General features: G+C 26.6%; 3 protein-coding genes across 5 annotated transcripts in view; 2 read left to right on the top strand and 1 right to left on the bottom strand.

The window, feature by feature from the left end:
• Nucleotides 1–237: 237 nt before the first annotated feature.
• LOC126895668 (unconventional myosin-IXAa-like) overlaps nt 238–22,579 on the bottom strand; it is a 31,203-nt gene continuing 8,861 nt past the window's right edge. For 2 of the 3 annotated variants that reach the window (XM_050667808.1, XM_050667809.1), the window contains exons 14-33: nt 22,150–22,197; nt 21,719–21,970; nt 20,992–21,223; nt 20,770–20,927; nt 20,480–20,705; nt 20,177–20,377; nt 20,047–20,117; nt 19,195–19,275; nt 19,054–19,136; nt 17,412–17,640; nt 16,432–16,682; nt 12,823–13,109; nt 3,756–3,932; nt 3,387–3,672; nt 3,090–3,325; nt 2,937–3,014; nt 2,674–2,870; nt 2,353–2,608; nt 1,951–2,134; nt 238–1,888 (exon numbers count right to left, since the gene is read on the bottom strand). In XM_050667808.1, the coding sequence (XP_050523765.1) occupies nt 1,779–1,888; nt 1,951–2,134; nt 2,353–2,608; nt 2,674–2,870; nt 2,937–3,014; nt 3,090–3,325; nt 3,387–3,672; nt 3,756–3,932; nt 12,823–13,109; nt 16,432–16,682; nt 17,412–17,640; nt 19,054–19,136; nt 19,195–19,275; nt 20,047–20,117; nt 20,177–20,377; nt 20,480–20,705; nt 20,770–20,927; nt 20,992–21,223; nt 21,719–21,970; nt 22,150–22,197 (3,643 nt within the window). In that variant the 3' untranslated portion in view covers nt 238–1,778. The remainder of the gene's footprint in view (nt 1,889–1,950; nt 2,135–2,352; nt 2,609–2,673; nt 2,871–2,936; nt 3,015–3,089; nt 3,326–3,386; nt 3,673–3,755; nt 3,933–12,822; nt 13,110–16,431; nt 16,683–17,411; nt 17,641–19,053; nt 19,137–19,194; nt 19,276–20,046; nt 20,118–20,176; nt 20,378–20,479; nt 20,706–20,769; nt 20,928–20,991; nt 21,224–21,718; nt 21,971–22,149; nt 22,198–22,579) is intronic. The other variant, XM_050667811.1, reaches the window with a different exon arrangement.
• Nucleotides 5,674–8,163, top strand: LOC126895674 (microsomal glutathione S-transferase 1-like). Its single transcript, XM_050667819.1, has 3 exons — nt 5,674–5,905; nt 7,455–7,549; nt 7,622–8,163. Exons 1-3 carry the CDS (start codon nt 5,774–5,776, stop codon nt 7,869–7,871), a joined length of 477 nt encoding a protein of 158 aa, XP_050523776.1. The 5' UTR covers nt 5,674–5,773; the 3' UTR covers nt 7,872–8,163.
• Nucleotides 9,547–10,558, top strand: LOC126895671 (uncharacterized). The gene is made up of 2 exons (XM_050667815.1): nt 9,547–9,946; nt 10,022–10,558. Exons 1-2 carry the CDS (start codon nt 9,806–9,808, stop codon nt 10,556–10,558), a joined length of 678 nt encoding a protein of 225 aa, XP_050523772.1. The 5' UTR covers nt 9,547–9,805.

The following is a 22,579-nucleotide window of genomic DNA, read 5'->3' as shown; positions in this document are numbered from 1 at the left end:
AATTATGAAAGAAGTAATGTAATAATAAGTTTTAATTACATATTTATAGCCTAATAACTATATTTCTATTGTAATAAAAAATAAATTAATAAAATTAAAAATAAATAATTAGTTCAAAAATAAGTATTGAGCGAACATAATTTACATAAACATATTACATTGTTTTGTATTTTGCTAGAAAATAATAAAAATCAGAAGTCAAATTTCTATAGTTATTTACACAATAGAAAATAATAGTTGTAGTATTAAACAATTTATTTTACAAGTATATACACTTTTAAGCTATACAACAGTACAAAATAAAAATACATGATCAAATTTATTACAAAAAATATTGGAAGATAGATCACAGATAAGATAATATTACATAGGACTACACAACATTAATATTAGAAGTAATTATTTATGCAATCAGTGTAACAGCTTAACAAAAAAAAAAAAAACTGAACTTTCTGTTACAATTTATAGGTGTAGTTTATTATAATAGTAAAATATTTAAAATATCAAGGTAATACATATGAAATTGTTTTAAAAAAATAACAGGAATGTAAAATTAATAACTAATATGAAAATAAGTAGTACTAAAATAAAAAAAGTAATATTTAAAATTCATAAACAATGAAATTTTTGGTGGAATAAGTACTTATATTATTTAACAATTGTTAATGTTAACAACAAATAAATATATATAATATATATTTTTAACACTTTTCACAAATTTTGTAGAATTTATATATGATTCAATTATGATTATTTACATAAATTATTTATAATAGTCTAACAATATAAGTTGTATAAAGAAAAAAATAAAAATAATCAGACCTCATTAAGTGTAAAACTGGCATAGAATAATTTCAAAATGTTTTACAAAAATTATAAGTATTCTTATAAAATATTGAAGTACTAAATTAAATATAATCCAATTCTCAAATAAATAAAATTAAAGATAAAGTTATAAAATGTCTCAATAAGATAATTTAAAGAAAAAAATGAACACTTTATTGTTTGTTCAGTTTCAAATTAATGAATTTTATAAACCAACTAAGAATAGTAGTTAATAATTTGTTCGAATTGACTTTAATTTTTAAAATTAAAGTTATCATATTGCAATTATTAATTCAAATTATATTCAATCAACTTTGGATTAATCATTAAGTAGTTTGCAAATATAAATTTAAATTATAATAATATATTTTGGAAATTGTATTTTAAATTATTATATAATATCAGTCATTTAAAATTTTTTTTATATATAATATTTTAGATTAAAAAAATAATTGTCTCATACTTATTAAAAAAAAAAATTCATAAAAATAGTTTAACAAATTTTTGAGAAGGAGTAAGAATATTTCTTTTATATCTTAAATATTTGATTATACAAATCTAAGTGTTGATGTTAATTTTGTTTAAGTATGTAAAAAACTTGATTTGTTGTAATTTATATCTGATAAATGATTTCTAAAGAAATAATAACAAATAATAGAATTATAAACCACAACTCCTTCTTGTAACAGTCTTTTTGTATAAAACACAATATCTTTGTACACCATCATTAAAAATAATAAATAACAACATAGCACCAACTATCCAATTAATAAAGGAAATATACTATTTCACAAAAACAACAAGTTATACAAAAGTAACAGCCTTTGGGACAACTCAATTATTTTATCAAGTCAACAACAAAATATACTTAAGATTTAATTGATAAATTATTATAAACATAAAAAAAAATTGTCGGTATAAAAAGTTAAAATATAGTATTTTTCAATTAGTATTCAAACCATAATAGGGTCTTCATCACTGTCTATTGTAGTATTACTAGATCGTTTTACTTTTTTTGTAACATTTCTTAGTTTAGCTTTACGACTTCCAATTGTACTAGAATCTAAAAAAAAAAAAAAAAAAATTAGATATGAAGTAACACAGTTTATATAATCATCTACACACTGGCATCAACATCATCTAAACTACCGTCATCAGTTGATAAAAGATCATCATCTGAATTAGTGCGTCTTAAACTTGGTAAATTTGATGTTAAGAAATCTTTTTCTTTTCTAATTTCATGTATTTGTCCAACTAACATTTTTTCTTCCTCATCCATTTTACCTGGTCCTTCAGTAGGCCCATACACCTGTAATTATAATTATAAACACATTTTATTTAAAATAGTTACAATTCCAGTATCAAAGAGTGATATAAAATTAAAATGCTATTACTTTTAGATAAAAACCACTTAGCTATTAATTTTATAGTAAGACCAAACATATTAAATTAATCACTTTTTAACATAAAAGTCACTATAATTTAACACAGCTTAATTATTATTATATAATACTTTTAAGCACATACTTTAGAAATTCGTAAAGAGGATAAGCGGTGAGTAGCAGTATGATGAGCAGTATCTAATGTGTCAATATCAGCTAAAGTTGATTTAATTTTGTCCATTTGATGACTTATAATAGAGCTAATACATAAAGTTTGTTGTTCAATATCACGCAGTGATTCTTGTGCTGGTACTAATTTATTAGTCCTCAAAACACAAGGTGCAAAAACTATGGCTAATGAACTTGCGTTCATTCGGTTAACATTTTCATGCAAAGCAACTCTGTAAATAAAAAATAACTTTTTATTAAATACATTGTTAATACTGAAATAATATTTTGAAATTACCTGGCAAGATGAAAAACAAGTCTTTCCATTAAGTCATAATTGACTTTTGGCAATTTTTTTAAAATATTGAACAAAGTTGATACTCTATCTTCTGATAAGCTAGCAGCACGAATAAAATCATCGTAACAATCAAATGTTAATAATGGTTCTGGCATGTCACGAAGAAAAGATTTAAGAACACTAGCTAAAACATGAACCTGAAATAATATAAATAGTGTATTTACTAATATTAATTTAACTTTAATAAAATAAATTAAACAAACCTGATATTTCTCAAATTCTATTTTGCTTACATCATTATTATCTATAAGTTCTTTAAGTTCATTCACTCGAGTTGTAAGCTTAAACAAATATTTTCAATTATTAAATAACTATTTTATAAAAAAAAAAAAAAAAAACAGTTTATTTAAACATACTCCTGGTTTACGATAAATTCCTTCAGTATACATTCCATACATTTCAATAATTGTAATTAGGCACTCAACAACTGCAGGTACTTTTCCCATACTTAGATCTAACTCACATAGGGGTCTTCCAAAAACTTTTCCTTTGACTACAAAACTGCCTTTTGACTGAATATTTGAGCTTACATCTTTTAAACATTCCTTGTTGGCTCGAGGATAGCATTTTTTATGGCATGTCAATTTACAATCTACAATAATTCATACAATTATACTTAAAAAATTAAAAATCAATATATTGCTTTCACTTACTTCGACAAACCAAACTCCTTTCAATAGGCCATAGAAAGAATGACGTACAAACTTCACATGCAGTAGGTATATTTATCATACTCATTTGTAAAATATGTCCACCATGAGTAATATGATCTTCTGATTTTGTTTTTTTTTCTTTTTTACGTTTTCCTTTACTAGGCTTTTCAGTATCAACTCGATTTTGATTCATGAACTCATTCATAAAACCGCGGAATGCATTTACACATAGTGTTACTGGAAAGTCATCTTGAATTTTTTCATTACCACAAACAGTTTCAATGACCTAATAATAATAATTTAACATTAAAATACTGATCGATATAAAACAAAAATTTTTAGTATGTTTTCAAAAAATATTTTAATTACATGCAAAAAATTAGCGATCAAATCTTTATATTTGATGTTAAGAACTTGTCCATTTCCTTGTTTGTTTGCAACACTATATGTTGCAATAAGATTATCTTTAAATTCTCGCAGTGCTTCTTTGAATATTTTATCAACATGCGATGGTTTTTTTACTTCTTCACGTTCTATTTTGTACAACTAAAATAAGAATAAATTGATTATTGAACATTTTCATGGCACCTTTTATCATATTTATTCTTTTATTAAGGTTTTTTTTAAATCATAATTTAAATAACATGACATTAAAGGTTATGTAATAATAATTATTCTTAAAAATTTTAATCTAGTAGCGATTTAAACAAAAAATAAAAGCAAGAACCAAACACCAAATCTTGAATTCAAAACTCATCATCTTCAAATAACTCTTATTTAATGTAACCAAAACATATTATTGTAAAACTTTTGTAAATATTGTAAATAATTAAATGTATAACTATAAATCAATGGTTTGTGCTATCGCAGTTATTAAAAAAATTAATAAATAAAAGCTATAATTAGAATATATAACTATATTATTAAATACGAGATTATCTATAATAATTATGCAGTCATTACCTACTAAACACGAAAATATTGAATGCTTGATGTTCAATTATAAATATAAAACAGAAAATTTAACAATTATTATTTTAACCTAATTTTTATATTCAAGTAGAGTTAAAACTATTTTTATAAAATATTTTCTTCGCGAAATATAACTTGAAAATTATTATTACTTTATTCGAAATTTTCGTAAAGTTTAAACTAAACGAAATATACAGATTTTCATATAATTATCTTTATCTATCACCTGTAACTATGTTAATCTTATATAACGTTATACGTAGGAATGTATTGAAGACTGGTCGTGGGGGGCAGGTGTCTAGAGCAATTAGTTTGGAGACAGTTCTGAAAAAAATAAGTCTTATAATTTTTATCGTTAAAAAACATTTGAATATCTTGCATTGTTGTAAATTATTCTTGTTGATCACTTTAAAGAAGTTATAGGTCTTCAATATTTTCCATATAGGATGGCAGAATTTGGAACCCGATTATCAAAACTTTTATGTGATCACATGTCCAAGGCTAGTACCAAAAGTGAACCCTTAACTTTATCTATTAGTTTTATTTTCGAGAATGCATAGTGCGCCACAAAATACAATTTTATGGGTTTTCAACACTAAGAGGAAGGTTAAAACAAAACCAATGTCCTAGATATCGAATTCAACGGTATTAAAAATGTAAAGTATAATAGAAATCGATAACGTTAGACTAGTTAAATAAAATCAATAACCCACTAGTACGAGTAATTATTTTAACATAGCAAATATAAATCGAACATGCATACATTATGTATGAAATTGGCAAACCAAAATATAAAATACTTTATATATTTTTTATTTTTATAGACATGAAAACTCAATATTTTTAAAATATACTAAGACGTGCAACATTTAACATCATATGGTTGTCGAATTAATGTAAATTATTTTCGAAACTTTAAATTTTTTTTATAATTAGCAAAATCATACAAATAATATTGCTACAATATATTGTAACAATAGTTAAAACCTGGCTACATCACTAACTGAAACATTAAACGATACTGTTAAAATAATTTTTTTTAATACTTTTAAATTTTAATTAACACTACTGTAGGTATTAAATTTTTTTTTCTTAATAAATCAATTAAAAATAAAAACAAAATGTTACTATACAAATGGAAAAATTAAATAAAAAAATTATTAATCATTACTTCTACGACGACGAAGTATATACTTATCCTAGATAATTATTTTTTATATAAATATAGTTGTATATGATGGAGAATATTTACCGGAATATTAGTAAAAAGTGGGGGGTTTTTATTCGAATACACTACAGCAGTAGTTTTGAGTTACCATCAGTTAAACACAGTCCTGCTAAATGGTAACATGCACGTTGTTGTCTAACGTTTGAGAAACAATAATTAAGAATAAATTTGACATAATAAAAGAAATATGGCTCAATTAAGTTCATCGTTCACAATGGAAAATCCTGTTTTCGAATGTTACGCTTTTTACAGTAGTATATTAATTTTAAAAATGATCCTCATGTCTTTTTTAACTATAATCCAAAGAATGAAGAAAAAGGTAAGAATAAATGTTTCAAAGGTTGATGTCATAGTAACGTTAGTGTTTTTATCTTTATTTAATACTTAAAATGACTTTTAACTTCTAAAAAGTTTTCTATGAACAAAAATTGATATTTTACTATATATAAAAGTTATTTATTATAAAAATTTCTTAGAGGTCTAATTGTAACTAAGTAAAAATACTAAAAAAACACACTTTCTGTCGAACAACGTAGTTTCAGTTTAACCGTTCTCGTATAATCTTATTCATTCCTTTCTAATAACGACTTCTTTCGCTGTTGTCGAAACGATCAATTTCTCTAAAGCATTTGACAAGGTAAACAACTCTCGTCTGATAACACTTTTTGATATAGACAATCCTTTTATGTACTAAATCACTTACAATATGTCTATATTATTCAAGCTATTTATATTTAACTTCTTAACTAAGCGAACTTTAACAAAATTAAATTTATTTCTTCAGATTTTTAATACCTTCAAATATTTATTCATTTTCTTCCATTTTTTAATTTTTTATTTGCCCAATGAAATTTATATGGAATAAAAAACAATCATATTAAATAATTTAGCGATTTAGTAAGAAATTTTTTCTTAATTTTGACTTATAATCTTTAAACTATGAATCACATTTAAGAAACATTTTAAATATGAATGAATGTTCAATTTCTTCATACTTTATTACGGTCTATTCACTTTAGATTGTGGTGTAGTCAAAGACCGTAGGGTCCATGTTCGCCTACTGACCGCAATATTCATCTTTAAAATGAAGAGATGAGCAAAAAAAATTAATCAAAAATATATGTTGAATATTTTCTGACTTCATTGAGAAACTTGGCTACACCAATCTTAGGTACATGCTTGAGTAAGCTTAGCAATGAGAATCCGAAAACCGTATCCGTAATAATTGTTAATTACGTTTATTAATTTTTATAATTTAAAATTATATGTAATAGAATATGTAAGCCTGAATTTTAAAAGCGTGAGAGTTTTACCTAATGAATTATTATTATAACAAAAATAAAACTTGAAAACACTTGATATCACTATTTTGTTCGATAAAATACACAAAATCAAGCTTTCATTTGAAGTAAAACAATTTAAAATTTTACTAACTTCAAAGCATATGGTGAATCAAAAAATATTAGAAATTCAGCTCATTAGTTACAAATTATGTTTGATTTATGAGCGTTCTCCAAGGAGGAAGAGAACCTCCTCAACGATGAAAATAGATATACGATAAAGGTGTATTTTGGAGAGATAATAAAATTTTTTTTTGTATATCTCCTCTTAAGACAAGTCCCTGAGAACAATGATTACTAAGATTGACTTTTACATTGCATAAACGTTTATATTTAATGTTACAGTTTATAAGCGAATTTAGAAATATTCTCGTTTAACGAAATTTCATAATTCAAATAAAATAATTATAAAGTAAAAAGAAATAGAATAATGAACAAAATTTAATAATATAACCATTAATATTTTAATTAAATTTAGCGTTTGTAATCTTTTATTATTATTTAAAAGTACTATTTATATTTTCAAAGGTTTTTATAAGCCCCGAAGACTTAACACTTAATCCGATCAAAGCGAGCACAGGAGAAGTTTTATATGATGACCCTGATATTGAAAGAGTGAGACGGTAATTTTCACTATTTAGCATAAAGAACTATAAAATATATTTAACTTTCAAATATTTATTTAACCTTTTTAGAGCTCACTTGAATGATTTAGAAAATATACCGATATTTCTTATCACTGGATTGTTATTTGTCGCAAGCAGACCAGCAGAAATGTTAGCAATGAACTTATTTAGACTATATACACTTGTTAGAATAATTCACACTTCGGTATATGCGATTTATGTTGTACCTCAACCCACTAGAGCTATTATGTTTATAATAGGAGTAATAATCAACATAATAATGATAATATGTATACTCATAAAAATGCACCAATTTTAATTTAAATTTTGCAAATATATCATTACATAATTTTTTTATTTAATTATTAAGAGTAAAATTGCATCATTTAGATGATTAATTAATTAAGAATTATGAAGAAATAGTATTTTATAATTTTTAATATTAAATAAATATAGTATTTAATGTACAATAAACAAAAAATTCATGAGCTTTTTGGGTACTTAAATATTTGCATGTTTGCAATAAATGATGTTTATAAATTAAAACTATAAAAACAAGTGAAGCTTATTTATGAGTAACCAGTAGGTATGCAGAAAAATAATTATTTCTTTTGTTCAATGAACAATCTTTTTTAATGTTTAAATTAAACCTTGTATTTAAAAATAACAATTTTTTTTACAAAATCACTATATTGAATAAAGAAACTTAGACTATAAAATTATAAGGTTTTGGCGTATTGTTGAAAAAAAAACAACTAATAGGCCTAATTAAATTTTTTTCCTAAAAATTATTCTTAAAAAATAGAATATACACAATTTTTTTATTGACAAAAACTAAATCAATAAAAGAATTAAAGGGATGGTTAGAACACTTTAAGTCCTAAAATAATATACCTAAAAATTCGTTACTGATTAAATATAATTAATTTAATATATTTAAAAATTTTAAGTACTTGGTGGAATTAATTTATTATAATAATTTTTTTAAATATTTGGTAAGTTAAAAAAAACAGTATTTTAGTAAATCCTTTCTCGTAGGTATCTGATTTATTATTATAAGAATCATATAGAAAAAGATTATAGTGTAGCCATATAAGTAAATGTATTAAAACTAGTCTAGCTAACTAGTCTAACTTAGTCTAACTAATCTTCTATACAGAGGTAAGTCATATATCAATCAATATATAAAGTGGTGATGGATGAAATTACTAGAGTAATACAAGGAGAGGTACCGTGGTGCATATTCTTCGTTGACAATTTTGTTGATAGTAGAAAATAGGGAGAAAATAAATCAAAGGTTAGAGGTGTGGAGATCAGCTCTTGAAGGGATTAAAAATACATAGGAGTAAGACAGAATATATATAATCTATATAAGGAGATCAGTGACAATAAATGAAGACATGATAGAAAAGGTGGAAAGTTTTAAGTATTTAGGATCAGTTGTACAAATGAATTGTGGCATTGACGAGGATATAAGATACAGGATTAAGTGGGAGTCGGCGCAAGAAGTGTCTGATGTGTTAAAGGAACGAACTTATAAGAGGAAGTATAGGTGTAACGTCAATCGTGGATAAGATGAGAAAAAATAGACTTATATGGTTTAGTCATGTTATTAGAAGAGAGGAATTGAAAGTTGTAAGAACAGTTATGGAAATGAATATTGAAGGAAAAAGAAGTCCAAAAAAAAGTTGGTGAGATGTTATTGAATACGACATGAGGATGGCTAATGTGTGTGTAGATAATGTGGGAGATAGTGTCAAGAAGAAGTTTAGGATAAGGGTGGCCGACCCCAAATAGTTGGGATGAAGACGAAGAAAAAGAAGATATATCAAATAAATAACCAATATAATAAATACATTTAAATAATAATGTAAATCATAAAATGAAGAGTGAATGTGTCAAACGTTCTATGTGCCAAAAAATTGAAAAATTGTTTTATTTCTGATTTATGTTCTATGTGCCAAAGGTTACACNAAATTGTTTTATTTCTGATTTATGTTCTATGTGCCAAAGGTCACAATCTTGTATGTGTTTCAAGTGTCAATTAAATTTTTTACTTGTACAAAATTGCGTTCATAGATTGTATTTGTTCTGTGAGACATGCCCTTTGTTACCTGTACGTTTTAAGTGCCTTGGGAGAATATAATAGTTTGATGATTACAATATTATGATATAGCCCGTTATATTTCAAAATAACTAATACTGGTGTTGTATTCGTTAAGTTTTCTTTTTCATTTGTTTAATTGTGTTATTATGGATACTGAAAGTATACATATTTTACGAAGTGGTAAAAAAAGAAGAAATGATCAGACTAAAAAAAGAATTAGTGGAAAATCGTATGCGACCAGGAAAAGCAATAATACAATTCAGGAAATCCCGACACCGTTATTAGAGGTTAGTACCTAATTAATATAATATAATAAAATTATTCATTAAACGTTATAAAATCACTTTTATTATACATTGTAGCCTACATGTAAATGCAAATATGAATGCAAAAATATTTCATGGGAGTGGAAATTGAAATTGTTTAATGACTACCACCGTTTAGCAAATGATAGTGAACAGGGTACCTACATATTAGGACTAATTCAGGTTACCGAAATAAACAGACGTCGTCATGGTCAATACTCACATCCATCACACAGTCATAAACAGTGCACAATAAAATATACAATTCCAAATGATGAAGGAGGAGTTAGTCAAGTATGCAAAACCACATTTCAAAATATTCTCGGTGTAAAACATAGATTTCTGCAAACTTTACAATCGAAAAAAAAACAAGGTTTATCAGTTTATAAAGATGCTCGGTTAGGTAATCCTAAACGAAAAAGTTTTAGTAATGAAAATAGACAACAAATCATTGATCATATTAACAGTTTTCCTAGAAATGCTAGTCACTATGGTCGTTATAAATCTAAAAAAGAGTACTTAAGTCCAGACTTAAATTACAGCAGATTATTTCCCTATATATGGGAGGGCTTCAAATATAAAAAATGCATATAAAAAGTAGAACTTTTTTAACTTAACTTTTGAAAGTGTTCCGGAAGGTCTGACACTTTTATATATATCTTAAATTGAAGCTTATGTAATATACTTTAATTTGAAAAAAAAAAATTTGACCTCTGGACTTGTCTTCGTGGTGAAAGTTGACATCAAAGTTAATAAAAAAATACGATTTTGGTAAAATAAATTTTTTTAATATTTTTAACTTAATAATGCTCTAACTTTTTCAAAAATGAACATATCAATATAATTTTTTTTATATAGATGCTGGATGTCTTTACTTATTATTTGGTATATTTTTTTTGTAAATCTGACACTTAACCTGCCTACAGGGGGGGATTTAAAATAACAACTTTTTCACAATAAATTTACTTTTTCAACATAACTTTTGAAAATGTTCCGGAAGGTCTGACACTTTTATATATATCTTAAATTAAAGCTAATGTAATATACTTTAATTTGAAAAAAAAAAATTTGACCTCTGGACTTGTCTTCACGGCGAAAATGGCTACCGAATGCTATTTTCGTGTGAAAATTCTCGATTTTATTATTTATATTATATTTAACTTTATAATGCTATAACTTATTGAAAAGTTTATGGATCCACACAATTTTTTTATGAGAAATAATATTTTTTAATAAACCCTTTTTCATTCGACATACTTTATCTTAATCGAGATATTAATAAGGAACCAGCAGATCAAGTAGCTTTTGGAATAAAACACCAATTTTTTTAAAATTAAACACTATCTAAAGATTTGCATCGAAGCGTTTATTTTTGATAGTGATTTTAATCACTGTCAGATATCATTATACTTGATCCAACTATACCACGTCACAACTGTGCCGCGACCCCCCTGTGCTGGGTTTTTTTTTTTAAATTATTATTTGGTTTGTTAATTTATTTTTCAATTTGTGATACTCAAGAAAGCTACTGTTTTCTTTTCTTGTTACATTTTTATATGAAAAAAAATTTTATTTTACGTTTTGAGATTTACTGACAATGTCATGTTAGATTAAAGTTAATAAAATTAAGAGTATTTTTTTATTTAAGTTTGTACATTTATTTTTCAATCTGTGATACTCAAAAAAAGTGTTGATTTTTTTACATATTTTATAAAAATATATATGAAGTCTTAATTAATAACGAATGATTTTCTATTATCTATAATAAAATATTGGTACTTGGAACGATAATATTATCACATTATTTGGAACTTGGAACTTTAATATTATAATACTTGGCACTTGGAACTGTCATTAGCAAATGTTTAATTTATACTAATATGAAATGACAAAATAAAATAATAGAAATTTACGAGGCTATTAATATAGTGTAAATATAGCATAACATATATTTTTATACAAAATTATAAGAAAATTTTTAATTTATGATGTTTTTTGTGTTTTCTGAACAAATATTTTTTTGGCACATAGAACGTTTGACACATTCACTCTTCAAATACTTTTTCAAATTTCATGACCTGCTTTAATATTTATACATTCTTTTTTTTACACACAGAATACATCTTTCAATTTTTATCATTAAAACTACTTGCTTGTGTTTTTATTTTTAATAAATAATATTGAAAATCTAATTCACTTTTCATATTATGAGAATTTATCATGATACTAATTAATTAAAGCATGTTAAATACTCTTTTATTATATTTAAAAAGATTCAAGTCAAGGATGTACAATTAATTCCCCGTCTACATCTCTATTAAAATACCATTGTAAAGGTACTTTATACTATTTAAACTTACAATGTATAATTATAATAGAATAAGAAAAAACGCTTCTCTGGGAAAATTATTGGCGACAGTCGGAAATTTTTTTCTGCAAGCCTTTTAAAATTTTGATCGTTTTTGAGAAAAACGATGACTGACGCCAGCGTCTTACGACTTAAGGTTTGAAAATTTCACCAGACCTGCTTAAGGATATTTCTAAGATATCGTAAAAAATCAAGTCTGATGTAATATTTTTTCTGCAAAACACGTATCGTGGGTGGCGTTGCCGGGTATTCTTACCAGAATCAGTGGCCTAGTAGTGATGATGGCCCAAAGAGGCTTACACACCTTCTGCCCGTAAGGCTCGTAGGGCACCAGGTCGGGGGCAGAGCCCCAGCTAGGCAAAGCCTAGTGTATAATTATTATTTTTTTCAAAAATAAATTAATAACCTTTAAATTTTTTTACTCATTAAACTTACTTCTAGAATACTTATTCTATTTAATATTAACTTAACAAAAAAATGTTCAACTTACCTTTTTAGTTATGAAATCTTGCATAAGCTTAAGTTCACGAACATCAGATATAATTTTATCTGTTCTATCTGTAAATTCGGATGTACCGGTTAAACTAAACTTTCCAACAGCTGAACTGCTTTGACTGTTTGTAATGATAGGCGTAATATGAGCTTTATTGCCAGCTGACATAGGTTTTCTAGGTTTTCTTCTATTATTTGGTCTATTATTTCCATTTTGATGTATACAGGGCATTTGTAACACACCACCATTTTGAATGCACTTTGTATGGAACAATTTTTTACAATCTTTTGAAAAAAAAGAAAACAAGTTATTAAATGAATACTAAATTGTAAAAGTTAACTTTTAATTAAAGATTACTTAAGATGTCATTTTTTGAGATAGAGGCATATTGTGTTAGCAATGAAGTTATATGGTTATGGCTTGGTTAGGCATATAAATTAAGAAAATGACTGGTAGATAACAATTTATTGTTTAGTATTTTAGAATTTAAAGTAATGACTGGAGGTGAGGAGTATTTTATATCACTAGTCATTTCCTAGTTGTACTCTACATCCCACCTATGTATACTGGTCCAAAAATTAATATTGTAAAAGTTAATTTCTTAATTAAATTATTTTCTATTTTATAATCTAGTTAAATATGTATGTTGCCATTTAAAAAAATAAAGTTGATACCCCTTTAATTTTAAAGAATAAAAAAAATTAATTATTAGCTGAAAAATTAAGAAAGATATGTAACTTAATACAAGAAATTTTTTTTTTTCAATATTGTATTAATTTTGAGAGTAATTGAGTGATTTGTGATAAACCGATCACTTGGTAGTATAGGGATAGAAGTTTGAGTATATGTCTAAATTCCAAAAATATTCTATAATTTATAATATAGCTTACATTGTAACTTTTCCAATCTATATCAGTTATTTCTTAAATTATCAATGATACAACTAAGGGAGTTGGGGATTAAAATCCCCACAAAATAGTTATCTATTCTTGAAATTTGTTATGATGTTAAATCATTTATTGAGTTAAAAATATTTTAATTCAATAAAAATAATTAAAATATTTTTTACTTATCAACTTTACATTTTAATCAGTCTTTCAAATTATGAGCAAAACATTTTTATTTTATTTTTTTTTATAACCATTCTTGAGAAAAAATACCTGGCTATTACACTTAATAATATTATACTATATAAATTATATATAATATAATATGTGCTTTTGCAACTTTTTCATAATTAATTGTCTTTACATTAACCTGATCAAATCTAGAGAGAAAATCAGCAGTGATATTTTCTTTTCCAGAAATGTGTCTAATGTCTGTAGTATATTGAGCAATGAAATCTAAATATCTAAATTGTCTAGGTGAACATTTGTCTAATTTTTGTTTGAAAGCATAAACTATAGGTTTATGATCGTTCCACACGGTAAAAACCCGACCTTGTAACATATGTTTGAAATGCTTAACAGTCAAATACATAGCAAGGAGTTCCCTGTCATATGTACTATATTTTTGCTGAGTGGCACTTAGTTTCTTTGAAAAAAATGCCAATGGCTTCCATGTTTTGTCTTCTTCTTGTTTCAAAACTCCTCTAACAGCATAATCTGAAGCGTCAACCTTTATACATAAATTGGCTGCACTTTTTGGATGTACTAGTAAAGTGGCTTGTGTTATAGATTTCTTACAGTTTTGGAAAGCATTTTCTGTTTCTTCATTCCAGTGAATTTCTGTTTTGTCATTTTTTAGGTTCCCTTTTTGGTAATTTAATAGTGGTATTTGAAACTTAGACATATTTGGTAAGAAATGCCTGTAGAAATTTATCATACCTAAAAATTTTCTTAGTTCTTTGACAGTTTTGGGTTTCTTGTAATTAAGAATTGCTTGAACTTTTTGAGATAACGGTGTAGTGCCTGAGCTACAGATACGGTACCCTAAAAAATCAATTTGTTCAACACCAAGTACACACTTGGTAAGATTTAATAGCAATCCAAAAGTTTCAAATCGTTTGAAAACTGTTCTGAGGTGGTTTTCATGTTCAGCTTTACTGTTTGATGCTATAAGTATGTCATCTATGTAAGGAAAACAAAAATCTAATCCGTCCAGTACTCTGTGCATAAACCTTTGGAAAGTTTGACCGGCATTGCGTAGTCCAAATGGCATACGAATAAATTCGAATAGTCCGAAAGGAGTACAAACGGCTGTTTTTTTGACATCCTCAGGAGCTATGGAATCTGGTAGTATGCTTTTTTCAGGTCTATTTTAGAGAAACAGGCCTTACCTTGTAAAATGGACGATACATCATGTATATGTGGAACAGGATAACTGTCTGGTACTGTTTGATTATTGAGGGTATGATAGTCACCACATGGTCTCCACCTACCGTCACTCTTCTGTACTAAATGTAGAGGACTTGATCACTCGCTTCTGGACGGTTGACAAATTCCCAATTCAACCATTTCTTTAAATTCTTTCTTAGCAATTGCTAATAGATCTGGGGGCAGACGGCGAGGTTTCAAGTTGACTGGATTCCCCACTGTTGAAATGTAATGTACTACATCATGGTTGATAGTCATTAAGTTTGACAAAGGTTTAGTGATAGATGGAAATTCAGCCAATATGCTTGCATATGGATGGTCAAAGTAAACGGTTTTAACAACAAAATCTGGACATTTAATTATTGAGCATTGTTTAGATAGGTTCGTCACACTATCAATTAATTTACTATTTTCTAGATCGATTAGTAAACCAAAATTTTTAATAAAATCTGCCCCTATTAATGGTCTAGTGACATCTGCGATCACAAAACACCATTTAAACGGGCGGCGTAGTCCCAGGTTTAGTTCTACGGTTTTAGAACCATATGTGTTAATTGTAGAGCCGTTAGCTGCATACAGTTTTAGTTCTTTTTTTGTATCAGATTTAGTGGGCGGTATGACTGATATTTCAGCACCACTATCGACTAAGTAGGAGATTTTGCTTGAGATATCAGTGAGCTTTTTTTCTTCGGATTCCGAGAGGCGTTCAATAAGTATTTCTTTAAGTTTTAAGTACTTGTTGTTTGGTGGCGGTTTTTCTAAAATGTCGGATATGTGTGCAAGCAACTCGCCGTCCAGCGCTCCGACGACATGGTGATACTTAATGTCGTCGTTTATAATTTGTGCAGTAACAAAACGTGATTCCAGTTGGAAAAACCACATTTTTGGGTTCTGAATCCAAAAAGTTGGCGTTTTGAAATGACCGAACACGTGTTGTAAATCACTTTTCGGATAGGAAATTTCATCGGCGGCCATAGTTATGAAGTGTAGCACAAAAGAAAAATCGAGGTCACCACTTATAGCGTTCTGTTATTAATAAGATTTATTATAACGCACTATATAAAATACAAATATGAAATATATAACTAAAATATATACTAATAATTGACACCATAGAGAACATAACCTTTTTCTCTTACCAGGAAGGATCAATAGGTGATATGTGGTATCACGCTACAATACAATATACCATATTCCTATATCATTTAAAATTAAATTATATCTATAAAACCCATATGACATAAACAGATCCATCAATATCCTAGATAATTTCCATTAATACTATACTTACCAGAACATTTGTGTCCTTGAGTTAAAAATGCATCCATAAGTTTATTGCAGTATGAGCACTTATCTTGTGGTGTGAATCTTCCTAATTTTCTAAATCTATGACCCGCTATGGTAAACATTGTAGTACCTTTCCATTCTAGTAGTTCAAAAGAAGGTGAATAAGTCAATTTGGGTTCTTCTGTTCTTATATTATGTGCAGTGGAACCATCACTGTTTCTTCTTTTTAACTCTTTTTCATTTACTTTTGGTGGACTAAAATTACAGAATTCTTACATTTATAAGATAGTATTATATAATATTGGTATAATTGTTACAACTTTTAACATATTTTATTTAATTTAAAATAAAAAATTATTAAGAAATAGACATAAATATGTAAGCCAAATTAAAAAAAAAAATTTGATTCACTTATGGGCATAAGCCCCACATTTAAAAATTTTAGGTATACTACTAAAATATTTAACATAAGCTATACATTGCAGACAAATGCATTGTAATAAAGCACCTAAGAAATGTATACAATGCACATACATTTTGTACAAATTGATTTTTTATATAGACTTGGTCATTGTATATAATCCTAAACTTGATGCAAACAATGTGTTTAGATTAATAGAAATCAGATTAACAAATACATATTTATAGCAGAAATCAATTTATGAATTGCATGGAGAAGTTTGTTAGTATAAATGGTGTATCCAATAATAGTGAATTAAGGAGGCTGTCTTACTATTTTTTTTTTTGTATATACATAAAAAAAATTACAATACCTATTACAATGCCTGATTTTACACTTTGTCCCCATAATATATATACATATACCAGAAAGTTCAGATCATAATTACAGTGATATAATAATCGTGTCAAAAGTTAAAAGAATTATTAATTAAATCTGTTTCAAGCCTTATATATGTAGTAATTATATGATTAAAAAGATAACCTTAAATGTTCTAAAAATATTTTAAAATAAAGATAACTCACTCAGGTGTTGATTCTGTTGCTGACACTCGAAGTCTACTCATAAGACGTGCAGGAGCTGTAGGTTCAGGGATAACATGTGGAGTTCTAGTTAACATGGTCCGTTTACTAATACATTCATTAGGTTTTTCATTACGAATTCTATTAGCTGGTTTAATATGATTTTCATCAATTTCGCTATCACTGAAAGCTGATGCATCTTTAATAGGACCATCTGTTTTATTGACGTTTACTGAAAAATTGAGTAATAATATCAAAATTTATAAAATATAATTAAGAAATTTCTTTATTTTTCTTATAAATAGTTCAAACGGTGTGATACAAATTACTTTGTACTATTTGATTATAGTAAGATATAATAGCTATTAGAGATATAACAAATATTGTCAATAGGTAACAGAAATCAACCCTGCCCAATTTTAATTAAGCTTGATTAGACTGAATTTTTATTATCTTAGTACCAGGCCTAACTTCAAACTTTTACAAAAAAATTAGTAAATTGGAACAGACTAATATAAAACACACCAAATTGAAATTAGGCATAAATATAAATTGCACTGGGTATAATCAGGCCATGAATTAATCATAATTATCAAACATCCTGATTTTATATTACAAAACAAAATTTAATTCATTTTTTTCAAAAACTTGATATATTTTATTTTAGTTAAATATTTAGTGATATAACATTTATACTATAGAGATTTCAAATGACACTTTTATGTTTTTAATCTTCTGTTGAAGAAATTTTACATTGGCAATATAATATTGTTTGCTGACGATAGAGTTAATAGGAGAAAATTAATCAAAGGCTAGAGGTGTGGAGATCAGCTCTTGAAGAAAAGGGTTTAAGAATAATTAGAAGTAAGACAGAGTATATAGAGTACGAGTTTGACAAAGGAGAATACGAGGTAGGTGAAATGAGGTCAGCGACAATAGGCGAGGACGTAATTGGAGAGATGGAAAGTTTTAAGTATTTAGGGTAAGTTGTGCAAAAGAGTGGTGATATTGACGAGGATGTAAGACACAGAATTAAGTGCGGGTGGTTGAAGTAGAGAGAAGCGTCTAGCGTCTTATGTGATAAAAGAATTTTAATGAGTCTAAAAGGTAAATTTTACAAGCTGTAGTGAGGCCAGCTATGATGAATGGTTCAAAGTGTAGTGTTGTTGACAAGATATGAGCGTAGATGATGTGGGAGATTGTGTCAAGTGGAAGTTTAGGATAAGGGTGGCCGACCCAAGTAGTTGGGATTAAGGCGAGGAAAAAGAAGAAGAAGACTATAAAGATTTCAAATAACACTTTTATGTTTTTAATCTTCTGTTGAAAAAATTTTACATTGGCAATATAATAAAACTATACAATAAGAGTACCAGTTCAACGGATTTCAGAAAATTATACTAGACTGTCATATTTACAAATTATTAAAATACTGATTATATCAAGCTATACTTATTAAGTCCAAAATGATCTAAGGTAACTAATATGGACATCATAATAGAAATAAATGTATAAACAATAAGAGAATATAAAGTGCAATGATATAATAAGTACCATCCCACATAATAAGTAATTTTACAATATCCCTTTCAATAGCATCTTAATGAAACTGTATTATTTTGAAAAACTTGTTATTATTAAATAATACCTTGAATTATATCAGCAGGGATTGATTCTATTCTCATACGACGCCCTGATATTTTTCTACGAGGTATCCTAAATTGGTCATCTCTAAAATTAAAATTAATTTATTATACATTTTAAATAATATAAAATACAATATAAATACCTAGAAGTAGTATGGTGTATTTTTAATTTTATACATTTTGGATCAACTTCTGATTCACTATCGCCTTTTGCACCACTACTTCTATAAAAAATATCATAAAATAAGAAATTAATAAAAAAGCATTCAAAGGCATCTAACACTTAAAACTATTTAGAAAGTATTGTTGCCATATTTAAATACATGATTATTGAACTCAAAGTTTTTGTTTTTTTTTTAAACATAACGTAAAAAAAAAAAAAAATACTTTTCAATGTTTTTTTACAATTTTTGATTAATAATTTAGCTTAACTCTCTCCACAAATAAAAAGCAGGATGGGGGTGGGGGATGCTACCTATGCTATGCTGAGCAGTAAATACTTCTCATCTCAAGCACTCCTTAAATCTAGTATTTAATATATATTATACATTTTAGGGGCGTGGTGTGGCGCGGTGGTCACACTAGTTGTTGACAAAACTTTAGTGTTAAGCTGCGTCTATCGCCGTAGGTGAACGGATGGGTGACCATGCGTGCGCTTCTACGGTGGCGAAAAAAGTACCATGTTCCCAGTGCAGAAGGCAACGGGAAACCACTGCACTTAAATTTCCCCAGGACATACCAATCCAATTGGTATTAACCAACCAAACGGTTGTGAAAAAAAAAAAAAAAAAATATACATTTTACTTTTCCAAAAAGAGAATTTTTATCTTGACAATTATGCTTAGTAAATAAAACTTATTATAACAATAATTTATACTTTTTAATTTTCTTAACGTACACTGGGTAAAAGAAAAATTAATAAATTTAGTTAATAGTAAAATAATTTATCAAATAACTAAATTTCCAATTCATTACTGAAAATTAAAAGTTCTTACTCAGAATCATGTAGCTCTTCTTGACTTGATTCTTTTGAATTAATAATTTGGGGTGCAGATATACTTGTTCTCTGTAGATATAGTTTATTAAATAATATAATTTTAGATTTGAAAGAGTTGATAAATTTACCATTTTTTTGATCTGTGAAAATTTCCGTCTAGCTAAATAACCCCGTGAATGAGCTTGAATAGTAATAACACTACGCCTTAAATTTTTGTACCAACTGGAAACTTTGTGTTTACGCCATGCCGACTGAATATACACAGCTGCAGTTTCATCCATTCTCATTTTATTTACAAACCTTTGAGCTAATATCATTCTCCACCAAGACTTACAAAAAATAAATATAATATAAATATAAATAATAACAATTAAATTTTTTAGAATTAGGTTAACCTTAAATTTATCTATAAGATTCACTATTCTGAATACCTGCAATGTTTCAGTAGCCCAAGTTATTTTAAGAAATTGTCTTCTTTGCAATAATGTACGGAACCAACGTTGTATTATTACAATACTTGCCATAATTTGTTGATGAAGTTTAAAATCCAATTTTAACTTTTCACACTCACGTAAAAACACTTTAGATTCACCGAGTTGAAAGTTGTCATGATCTAAGTTAAGAGTTAGTAAAAAACTTTTGACATCTTGTGAATTACTGAAAGACAGAATTTTTCTATTGAAAAAAAAACATATTATAAGTAAACTATAAATATAAGTACCTATGAAGTCCTTTTGGTAATAGTATTCTATAAAGCTGAACGAATTCATCATAACTCAGGCGTACATTGTAACCAGCTTGACGAATTCTCACAGTTTCTAACATTCCTGTGTAACGGAGTTGTCTTTGAACAGTGTCATGATCAAACAAATTAGCCACCTAAATTGTTTAAATATTGTGTCATTTTTTATTTTTATAATATTAATTTTCAATTGGTTTTTACCTTATTACCATTACTTTTGATACAACGGATGAAAAATGGATTTGCTTGATTAAGTGTTTCCATTAGACTATTTAAAGACATTTGGAATTGAGCTGTAACTGTAAGAGGCTGTTTACGAGCTTTACTACTTATAGTTCCTTGAACTTGAACTCTTCCTGCAAGAGTTTTTACACTTTGTAAATTTTTGAGGCCTTTATTACCACGATCTTTTGGTCTAAATGATTTATTTTTCCTAAAATTGTATACAAAAGTTAGTAATGTAGACCTAAATAATTTATAGAAAATTTATGTCATTTTTTAAATTTAGATTACTTGAATTGCATTATACATTTACAGATATATTTATCATTATATATTCTCTGAAAATATATTATTCACAAATATAACATCAAAATAGAAAAGTTAAAAATGTACACACATACCACCTAGTAAGAAGCAAATTATAATTTTTCCAGTTTTCAAAAGAAAAAAATAAACTCATGCTCAAGCATAAAAAAATACATGCATATACACATGATTCATTAAATTATACTAATAGATTTATAAGTGGAGAGAAGACAAAAAATGTTATACTTGGATCATGTGTTATATATTGTTAATAATTATCCAATTATTATAAAATATTTTATTTGACCAAAAATAAAAATATCATAAAGCTAGAAATTTGAAAGTATCCAAACACCAATAGAATATAAGGGTATATGTTCCTATTTTACAGTAGACATACATAACAATTTGGGTAGCTCGTTCAATCACTTTATCTTCATCAGCAGATTTGTAGTTACTTCGATTTTTAACATCTTCATTAATTATGCTTTTATAAGATTTATTTGTGTCTGCACTGACAGATTTATTCAAAGTAGTATGATTTTTATGTATATTTTGTTCAATGTTTGGATTAGATGCCAATTTTTTACCAATATTTAAAACATATCCTCCTCCATAGGATGAGGAATTAGCTAACATTTTTGGGTTGTACCTGGAAATGTTTGATTTAATGGAATACAAGCTACTTTAACTATATTTAAAATAAAAAATAAAAATCAGGCATTTTTAATACAAATACTACTACAAAAATTACTAAGAAATTTATAAATTATAAATATGCATATATTTTCATCTAGCATACATTTCAATAGAAGTTTTATATTAACTTACACTATGCGGTTAATGGTGAGATTTACTGATGACATTGTTGCTAAATGACTGAATGCAGCATAAAAATATAATACTTTTATTACATTATATTATACATTAACAAAATGTTCACAAATATCTTGAAAATATTTCAGAGATCATAATAATTTGAAAAACTATTAACTTACTGTTTTAATTTTTAACTATCGATGTAATGTAATATTATGCTATAGGTGAACTATAGAAAATGTATATTTTGTAAAAAGAGGTTCAATATAATTTATAAGTATTTAAGATAGTTTTAACTTAAATACAAAATTATCTATATCATTTCATTTATCAGGATAATTTTTAAACTAGAATGATAAAAAATCTAACAGGGGGTTGTGGCATTGTGGTCACGGGGCATAGTTGGATCAAGTATAATGATATCTGACAGTGATTAAAATCA

Source organism: Daktulosphaira vitifoliae, unplaced genomic scaffold, assembly GCF_025091365.1.
Source record: "Daktulosphaira vitifoliae isolate Bord-2020 unplaced genomic scaffold, ASM2509136v1 Scaffold_1, whole genome shotgun sequence".
NCBI classification, from domain to species: Eukaryota; Metazoa; Arthropoda; class Insecta; order Hemiptera; family Phylloxeridae; genus Daktulosphaira; species Daktulosphaira vitifoliae.
The sequence above is the reverse complement of the archived record's forward strand: the minus strand, read 5'-3'. Positions and strand labels throughout refer to the sequence as shown.

Excerpts from the sequence above, each read along its gene's own strand:
- LOC126895674 (XM_050667819.1), top strand. The coding sequence starts at position 5,774 with ATGGCTCAATTAAGTTCATCGTTCACAATGGAAAATCCTGTTTTCGAA. Across the intron at positions 5,906-7,454 it reads TCCAAAGAATGAAGAAAAAG|GTTTTTATAAGCCCCGAAGA; the intron begins GTAAGAATAAAT and ends ATATTTTCAAAG. Across the intron at positions 7,550-7,621 it reads GATATTGAAAGAGTGAGACG|AGCTCACTTGAATGATTTAG; the intron begins GTAATTTTCACT and ends TAACCTTTTTAG.
- LOC126895671 (XM_050667815.1), top strand. The coding sequence starts at position 9,806 with ATGGATACTGAAAGTATACATATTTTACGAAGTGGTAAAAAAAGAAGA. Across the intron at positions 9,947-10,021 it reads TCCCGACACCGTTATTAGAG|CCTACATGTAAATGCAAATA; the intron begins GTTAGTACCTAA and ends TATACATTGTAG.